This window comes from Nematolebias whitei, chromosome 17 (genome assembly GCF_014905685.2).
Source record: "Nematolebias whitei isolate Nwh7 chromosome 17, NemWhi1, whole genome shotgun sequence".
Taxonomy (NCBI): domain Eukaryota; kingdom Metazoa; phylum Chordata; class Actinopteri; order Cyprinodontiformes; family Rivulidae; genus Nematolebias; species Nematolebias whitei.
The window spans coordinates 39428887-39438929 of NC_056514.1; the positions used below are offsets into that span (position 1 = coordinate 39428887).

The window sequence follows — 10043 nt, forward strand, 5'->3', positions numbered from 1 at the left end:
CCATCAGGAGCCTGTTGTTAATCTGAGGCCAGCTTCAAGTCCACCATCAGGAGCCTGTTGTTAATCTGAAGGAAGATGGCACCGCTGTGCATGGCCTGCCCTCCACCTCTGTCTGCACTGTCTGTTTTTTCTGTTTTTGTAATGTTTAATTGTTTTTATGTTTTTATTCATGTTGTTGTAATATGTTGTTATTAATATTTGATGCTGTGATCTTTTTTGGTAAGCACTTTGATAACAGTTACTGTTTTAAATGTGCCATATAAATAAATGTGACTTGACTTGACTTCAAGTCCACCATCAGGAGCTTGTTGTTAATCTGACGTTAGCTTCAGGTCCACACATCAGAAGCTTGTTGTTAATCTGACGTTAGCTTCAGGTCCACACATCAGGAGCCTGTTGTTAATCTGAGGCTTCAGGAGCTGAATGTGGATTTATTGTGGATTTTCTTTAATCCACACGAGGTCAATCTAAGATACAATTTCATCTGAATCTTTTGGAGCTGGAGGTTCTGACGAAGCCAAGACCCGTTAACGACCTGTTAGTGATTGTGATCGACTGTAGCTGGTTTCTGGTAGCCAGCAAAAAAAGGACAGAACTCACTGGACTGACCAAAGTCTCGTCTGTCCCCTCACAGTGGAGGACATTCGTCCAGAGGTTGAGGAACCACCAAGTCTGAAGCTTTCCGTGAATGGCCACTAGTGTATCTGTTCATCTGTGCCCCTGTCCACAATGTCCCTGTATATCAGTGTCCCTGTCCACCAGTGTCCTTGTCCACGATGTCCCTGTATATCAATGTCCCCATCTACCATTGTGCCTGTCCACCAGTGTCCCTGTCCACCAGTGTCCTTGTCCACAATGTCCCTGTATATCAGTGTCCCTATCTACCATTGTCCCTGTCCACCAGTGTCCTTGGTGATCAAGCAACATGCAGAATTTTACCAGAACCTTGTTGTTGGAGACAAAAAGCCTGGTGTCCATGTGAGACACCTGAGGGACATTTGACCAAAAATTAGTGGGGGTGATTGACCCACAAAGTCCAGCTCTGACAGAGGAACGGGGAACGTGTACCCACACCAGCCGATGCAGATGAACATCCACTTGCGGAGTTTGTCAGTGGAGTAGGTGAGGACGATGGCGGTGTGGAGGTAACAACCTTCTCCGAACATCCAGAAGAAGTTGGTGGAGTGGAAATAGTTGAAGGACGCGATGACGAGACGACACCAGACCTACGAAACACAAACACCAGACGTCAACTATAAAAAACTTTATGAAAATACCAATTATTACTCACGTCTAAGGTTTCGAGAGTCAACACGAGCTAAAAGGTGTCTGAGGTAAGACACGTGCGCAGCCGAAGTTCTCCAGCTCGGCTGATGCTCACCACGTTGCTCTCGTGGACCTCGGGGCTCATGGTGAGCTGGACGATGAACCAGGTGGCGTTCCTCAGGATGAAGGCGGCGATCAGGTTCCAGTGGATGATGTTCCGGAGGCACCGGATGCTCCTGCAGGAAAAACAGTTCAGCTGAAGACGTGACCACGCCCACTCTAAAGACTCAACGCTCAGAAGAAAGATGGAGGAAAACTTCTGGATGAAGAAGTCCGGGGTATTTACCCTTTAAACCTGACCACTGATGACATCAGCTAGAGCCAAAACCGAAGAATCATATGTCCTCTGAGCGCTCAAGAAACTGAAACTGAGCTAAAAGCTAAAGTAAAAAGAACACTAGCTAACAGCTAAAAGAAGCAAACTGCAAAAAAAAGTAAATAAAGCAAAAGGCTTGATAAAAGCAGTAAGTAGCTAGATAAGACAGCAAAAGGCTAGCTAAATGCAAAAATAACAAATTTACAGCTAAAAGTTAAAAGTAGCAAAAGGCTAGCTAATAGCTAAGAGTAGCAAAAGGATAGCTAAAAGTATAAAATGTTAGCAAAAAGTTAAAGAAACAAAATGGCAGCTACAAGCAGCAAAGGATAGTTAAATGCAACACTAGCAAAAAGCTAGCTAAAAGTTAAAAGTAGTTAAATGCTAGCTAAAAGCTAAAAGAAGCAGAAAGTTGTTTGAAGCTAAAAGTAGCTAAAGACTCACTAAAAGTCAAAAGCAGCTAAATGATAGCTAAAAGCCAAAGTAGATAAATGATAACTAAACGTAGCAAAAGAATTACTAAAATCCAAAAGTAGCTAAATGATAGCTAAACGTTGCAAAAGACTTACTAAAATCCAAAAGTAGCTACATGATAGCTAAATGTAGCAAAAGACTTACTAAAATCCATAAGTATCTAAATGATAGCTAAAGGCCAAACATAGTTAAATGATAGCTAATAGCCAAAAGTAGCTAAATGATAACTAAACGTAGCAAAAGACTTACTAAAATCCAAAAGTAGCTGCATGATAGCTAAACGTAGCAAAAGACTTACTAAAATCCAAAAGTAGCTGCATGATAGCTAAATGTAGCAAAAGACTTACTAAAATCCAAAAGTATCTAAATGATAGCTAAAGGCCAAACATAGTTAAATGATAGCTAATAGCCAAAAGTAGCTAAATGTTAGCTAAAGGCCAAAAGTAGTTAAATGATAGCAAATAGACAAAAGTAGCTAAATGTTAGCTAAAAGCTGCATAAAAGACAAATATTAAAATAAGGCCCAGAATCTAAAGCATGTTTTCAAAAGAAGTTTTACTGAAGGACCTGAATAAATCTCAGCGTGTTTCTGTGGATAAAATATTTGTAAACAAAGTTAAATAATTTTAAAAAGTCACATCCTCCATCTCCTGAATGAGCCGAACGTTTTGATGTATGAATAGCTAAAATACAGTGAAGTATGCAGAAATGGTAGGAACAGAAAAAACAGATTCAGCGTTCTCACCCAAACATTAAATAAAATTTAATTAAAGTTAATTAAAGTTTAATTAAAGTTTAATTTCCCTTCGTTCCCCTCGATGCCTCCGACATCATTTGGCACAAAAATCCACCTTTCAGTTCGGCTGTTTTCACGTCTGCTCGTGTCATCCTCCGAGCCCCGTGTTGTTTTAACGGCGTAAACAAAGCGACCCCGGGACACAATTAAAAATCTGCCTGAGTGTCTCCGAGCGGCCGGTCCGAAATAGAAACAGGAAGCTGAGCGGGCAGAACCAACCGGCGCCGGTCATCAGTAGCATGACAGACTCATCTGTCATCACCAGCTGACGGCCTTTTCGGCCGCTCCTTCGTCTGAGTGACATGATTTATTTTTCAGCATGCATGCATTATTAACGGGTGTCACTTGCGCTGGCGTTGTGCTGACTGTGAACCTGAGGATTTACCGGTTCCATCGGACAAATAACCCAAACTGAACAGAACCGTCCTCTGAAGAAGTTCTGACAAATAACGGTCCAGCTTCAAGTGGACTGTTTTCCTCTGCAGCAACAAAAAGCTTCATGTGCTTTAAACAAGCTCTGGTCCCTGAAGGGCCATCAAGGGCTTTTATTGTGATGGTTGTTCTAATGAGGCTGTGACGTCACTTCCTGTTTCACCCAGACGCTAATTAGTTAATTGGAGGAAAAGAAGGATCCTTAATCATCTGAATGTTAATTATCTGCTGGGAAAGGATGAAAGTTTCAGGTCTGAGTCGTCCTCGTTTACAGACAGAAACCAGAACCAAAAGGTCCAGTTTGGTCTCATCAGAACCAGCAATCATTGGGTCTCATCAGCCTGGACTTTAGTGAATGACTTGTTTTCTGTCAAATTTGAGCCTCCAGTCTTCATCCAACCAACTATCATCCATCCAACCATCATTAATCCAACATCCATCCATCCATCCATCACCCATCTGACCATCCTCCACCCAACCATCAACTATCCATCATCCATCCAACCAACCACCATCCAACCAACCACCATTCATTCATCCATTCAATCATGATCCATCAATCCAACCATATATCTAACCATCATCCATCCATCCATCCATCCATCAAACCATCATCCATCCATCCATCATCCATCCATCCAACCATAATCCATCCATCCATCAAACCATCATTCATCCATCCATCCATCCATCCATCCATCCATCCATCCATCCATCCATCCATCCATCCATCCACCCACCCAACCATAATCCATCCATCTTTTTCTTTCTTTTGTCCATCTGTGTTCAGGTCGTGGAGGTATCAGGTCCACAAGGGGAACCCAGACCTCCGTCTTCAGCTCTTCCTGGGAGTCCCAATGTGTTCCCAGACCAGAGAGGATGCATGATCCCTCCAAAGAGCTCTTCAACGTGTCTAGTTAACCTCAGAGATCACAACCACCTCAGATGACTTCTTACGATGAGGAAGAGCAGCGGCTCTGATCCGAGCTCCTCACCTGGTCTCTGAGGCTGAGTCCAATGACCCTACAGCCGTTTGGATCCAGGATCTCCTTGTTTCAGTCCGGATCCAGACCTCATGAGCACAGGGTTATTTTTGTCAAAAAATCATCAACTGGGTCAAAGTTTTAAATATATTTAAGATTTTCTCCTTTTGGACCAGAAAGAAAACTACTTGAAACAATACATTTTTACATATTTACAGAAACAACATGGGGAAATAAAAATAAAACATGCTGCTCTGCATCTTCACTTCTCCTACAGAAGATTCAGTTCTCATCATGAACTGACCCAGATTCAGAAACTGATCTTCTGTAAACATTTTAATGTTTTATTGTTTAGAAAAAGCCAGCGGTGGAGCCTCTCAGCCTCTTGTTGCTGTGTTTTTTTACTGAAGTAGCAGTTGTCACGTGTAAACATCCTCCTCACTGAATCCTCCAGCCGGACTGACGTTAATGGATTTCCACTCTGGACCTCCTCACCAGGGACTCAGGGTGATGTATGAGCTCGCAGCTGAAAGCTTACGATGCAATACCACCACTCCATTGAAAGGCCCTGCCTGGGCCACCGGATCATCAGGAACCTGTCAGCTGGCAGCCCCCGCCACCGGTGTTAAACCCTCCACCAGCAGCCGGATCGATACCGTCTCTGAGTTAACGAGGGGGGCGTGTGCTGATTACTAATGGGGGACAGCGCCACCATTTAAATGATCCAATTCCTCTGATGTTATTTCCACCAGATGCTGTTCACCCGGCAGTGAAATCTGTGTAAACTAAGCGCTCAGGGCACATCGAGTTCATGAGAAGGCCCCAGAACTGAATTATTAAAGTTCTCAGTTCTGATAATATTTCTAATAAAGTCATTAAATGTATTTTTAAACAAAAACAGCTGAGAGTTTTCACCAAAAAACTAAATCTGTAGTTTTCAGCAGCAAAATAAAGAAATCCAGCAACTTTTTAAAAACTCAGCCATACTTTTTGTATGTAGGGGTGAATAAATGCAGCTTAAAGCTCTATCACACAAAGGAGCCACTCGGAACTGCTGCCGTCTCCTCTGGACCAAAGTGGAAAGCTGTTCTGTGGTATGAATCCAAACTTGAATGTCTCTTTACAAACTCATGTCTTCTCTCCTCTGGCCAGCCAACCATCAGCGCACAGGAAAACAGTCTGCCTCTCTGATGGTATGAGGGTGCATTAGAGCTTGTAGAATGGGCAGCTTACACATCTAGAACGGTTCCACCCATGGAGAAATGTGTCTTGAAGGGTATAGAACAAATAATTCCATCCAGAGTCTTTTCAGGGAAGGCCTTGCTTATTTCAGTAAAATGATATTAGACAGCATCCTGCATCGATTACAACAGCAGGGCTTTGAGTGGATGAGTCGACGTGAGTCCGGGACCTGAAGTCCAGACCCATCACCAAATAAGATCCAGGACTGTTGAACAGATAGAATCTTCCATCAGACCAGAATGGGACAACATTCCTTTCAAGACCTCCAACAACTGGTCTCCTCAGGTCCTCATCATTCGACCTGAATAGTTAATCGTCCATAAGGTGCTTTGAGTTGGAACAATTCATGTCTTCATTGGTCTGTTTTTTCACAAAGCTGCGTAACTTTTTCTTTTTAATTAGTTTGAAAAGTTCTGGTGATGGATTAGAGCCTTGTCTTCAGTAATAAGGGTGCTGCTCTGGTCAGTCGTGGTGAACAACGAGTTGAACCAAAAGGCAAAGCCCTTGTCTACATTCAAACCTTCACCTGTGGTCATGAGGTTTGGATCAGGGCCTTTAAAACCAGATCCTAGACCCGAGCGGCCCATATGAGCTGGGGAGGTCAGAGTAGAGCCGCTGCTCCTCTGCATAGAAAGGAGTCAGCTGAGGAGGTTCTTCTGATCAAGACGCCTCCCTTTGGAGGTTTTCCAGGCACCTCCAGGGAACTCTCTGGAAGGACTATATATCCTCTCTGGTCTGAGAACTCCTTGGGGTCCTCCAGGAGGAGCTGGAGAGCGTCTCTGGGCAGAGGGAGGTCTAGGTTCATCTCCTGGACCTCCACGCCCCGACCACAGATGAAAGGTAGAAATGCCAAAAAAAACAAAAAAGCAGAACAAAAAGTCTTTCTTTCAGAAAAGGTGAAGCAGGTGAAGCTTAATAAAGAACCAGCAGCTGAATCTCACAGCATGTGATGTTTTTTAATAAACCAAACCCACTACAGGTGAAATCCCCAGAAGGACCAGAGGAATCCAATCCCAGAGCTCGGCTCGTAGGAAACAGCTGCCAGCGTTCATTTTCTCTCAGATCCTTCCTCCTAATATTAAAGAATTCACCTGCAGGCTGCTCCGAGTTTAAAGTTTAAAACCAAACACTCGACACAGACATCAGAGAGAACGTTTGTAGAGACGCACCGAACAGAAGAACGCCAGAAAACACAGATGCAGGTTCCCTGTGAGCCCGCTGTGGTTCCCTTCAAAGACCAGAGTCTGGTCCGGTTCAAGCAACAAGCCTACTTCGCAAGGTTTAGAAAAAGGTGTTGCATGTTACACCTGCTTTCTGGGTGGAGTTTGCATGTTCTCTCCGTGCATGTGTGGGTTTTCTCCGGGTACTCTGGTTTCCTCCCACAGACCAAAAACATGCATGTTAGGCTGATTGGTAACTCTAAATTGTCCCTAGGTGTGAGTGAGAGAGTGAATGGTTGTTTGTCTCGTTTGTCTCTGTGTCCCTGTGATGGACTGGAGACCCGTCCAGGGTGTCCCCCACCCCTCGCACAGTGATTGCTGGACATGGGCACCAGCGACCCCCGTGACCCAAAGTGGAATAAGCGGGTAAAGATAATGGATGGCTGTTAAACAATTAGTTCAGCTATTAAAACAGGACCATAAAATGCTGTAAGCTTAGGCTGTTTATTTAAAAAAAAAAAAAATATATATATATATATATTTTTTTTTTTTTTGACAGATTTAATTTATGCTGCAATGCATTCTGCAATGATGTAAACAGATTGATCTGGTGAGAGCTCTATTCAGCTTAAATGTTATTTTGGACATTATCTGATGTTCAGCCTTTTAGTTTGAACTGGAGCATGTTGACTGAGAGGAGACTGTAGAAATGCCTCAGTTTTTGTGTTAGCTCCAGAGCTAATATACACATGATGTTAGCTATAAAGCTAACATACACATTAGCTCCAGAGCTATTAGCGTTAGCTCCAGAGCTAATATACATGATGTTACCTCCAGAGCATCACGTTAGCTACAGTGCTAAAATATATGATGTCAGCTCCAGAGCTAATATAGTTGACGTTAGCTACAGAGCTAATAGATGCATGATGTAACATCCAGAGCTAATATATACATTAGCTCCAGAGCTAATAGCATTAGCTCCAAAGCTAATATATACATGATGTTAGCTATAAAGCTAACGTACACATTAGCTCCAGAGCTAATATATACATGATGTTAGCTATAAAGCTAACGTACACATTAGCTCCAGAGCTATTAGCGTTAGCTCCAGAGCTATTAGCGTTAGCTCCAGAGCTAATATACATGATGTTACCTCCAGAGCATCACATTAGCTACAGAGCTAATATACACATTAGCTCCGGAGCTAAATCACCTTTGGATTGTTTCAACCCATTAATTTGTGCATATGGACAATACAAACTATAACTTTATTGTCACATATTGGAACTTTTTAGCCTTGACTTTTTTTCTTGTGCTTTAGTTTCAATTAACCGATGTAAATCATTGCCTCAGAATGAATTGTACCGGTAAAATAATGGTGACGTCTTCAGATGAAAAATGTAATAAATATGTAAATTTTAAGTAATTAGGAGTTTTCCCGTCACAAGTAACAACTTTTAGTAGAATAGAGAAATAACATCAAGACCAATATGTGCAAGTAGTTGGAGATCCCATTAAAAATCAATTATGTGACATGTTCATCCCACCCTGGAAAATGACGTTTAAAGAAATAATTTAAATATTTTCAAGCCTAACGATGACTTTCAGAGCCTCGATGGGTGGAGCTGAGCTTCGGAGTCTGGACTGACCTCCTCGCCTCATCTTTAAGGTGAACACTTTCTGGGTTTCTGACAGACTTTCAAAACTCCAAGCTGTTGCCTCATGACTGTAATTTGTCTGGCGAGTGTTCAGCTCAGAGGAAAATGGAGAGAAGGAGCGATCTAAATGCAGATCACTTCAACGTGAATCCATTGTTCTCAGAAAAACGTTTTTTTTCCCTGGACAAATCTGCAGCGTTGTTATAAAACCAGGTGATTTTTCTGGACTTCACAGAAATCTGTCACACGGTGTGGGCTAACAATGATCAACCTGCCGTTTAAAATGAAATGTACCCCCCTCCTTCTCTTCTTCTTCTTCCACCTCTTTCTCTTCCTCCTTCTCTTCTTCCTCCTCCTCGCTCCACCACACCATCAAGTGACAGCCATCCCTTGAAAGCCTCTCGATTTCATTACAAAGTCAGGAAGGTGAGTAATAAACGTCGGCTTCGTCTCCAAACGGAGCCATTTTTAGCTCCTGTCCACACAAACACACCCCGAGCAGAACCGCGGTCCAACAGAACTTCTATTTATTGCCTTTCTGTGTGCCCTTTAATGCCTTTCCCACTCCCCCGGTGCCGTTTCTGCGATCGATAACAGCCTCGGCTGCTGGCGGCTCCAAGACCTTTTCTCTCGTTAGCTTGTGGCTAATTTCAGCTTGTTGGCGGAACCCATTTCACCTCCCAGCGCCACTCAGGCCCGGTTTGATGGCTGCCTCTTCACGAGACAGGTCTATTATTCCTGCGTGTGGGGAAATGTGTCCCAGTTTTCTTTATTCTTTTATATTTGAGGTGTTTACATCTGCTGGATGAAGCTACTGAGGGTTTCCTCCCGTGACCAAAAGGCTTTGGATTCTCTGAACCTCGCAGGACGCTTCAGGATTTGGGGTGAGGGGGGGCAGAACTGGTCCGACTTACCTCAGGCACAGGAAGAGGAAGAAGGCTACGAGCAGTGCCACCATAGAGATGCAGTGACCCAGGAAGTTGATGATGACAGCGATCTGGTAGTGCATCTTCCCCTTTTTCTGCAGAAGAACACACAAAAAGGAAAAGTTTGATTTATTTGTTCTGATCAGGAGGTTCACTCTGGGGGAAATACATTTTTAAAGGAGTGAAATCCTCTTTTCTCCCCGAGTTTCTGAGCTCTGCCTCCTGCTGAGGCTCCGAAGAGGAGTGGGTGTTCTCCTTCCCAGCAGGAGCATCGGGCCTCACGTTCAAATCTGACGGCAGATTATTAATAGATCCGAAGATTCTGAGAGTCGAAGAAATAAATCTTCTTACGTAAAAACAAACACATACGTCTGATAAGGAACAGATATTAATAAACAAGCGGTGCACTGAAGTTCTCCATCACTGAGGGATTTGAACCATGAACGTTTGTAGTTTTGGAGATGAGTGTTTTTCTGGACTACAACTGAACTGGGAATGAAGTAAACCCAAATGTGTTTAGTGTGAAATATTCAAGTGGGCAGGAGTTATACTGTGGAAGAACTGAGGGATTATTATTTTGCTAACAGACACAAAGATAAGCAATTACATGACCATCCACAAGTTTAATCTCTCAACAACAAAAAAAACAACAACACAAAAGCAAAGCTAAAAAAACATTTCAGAACACATGTATGAGTTAAAACAAAACATGTATGAGTTAAAACAAAACATG

General features: G+C 42.9%; 1 protein-coding gene across 1 annotated transcript in view; it reads right to left on the reverse strand.

Moving 5' to 3' along the window:
- The window catches only part of LOC119423850 (corticotropin-releasing factor receptor 1-like), an 86146-nt gene that overhangs the window by 14353 nt on the left and 61750 nt on the right, over positions 1–10043 (reverse strand). The window contains 3 exon segments of the mRNA XM_037691267.1: positions 1073–1226; positions 1382–1502; positions 9299–9405. Of these exon segments, the coding sequence (XP_037547195.1) occupies positions 1073–1226; positions 1382–1502; positions 9299–9405 (382 nt within the window).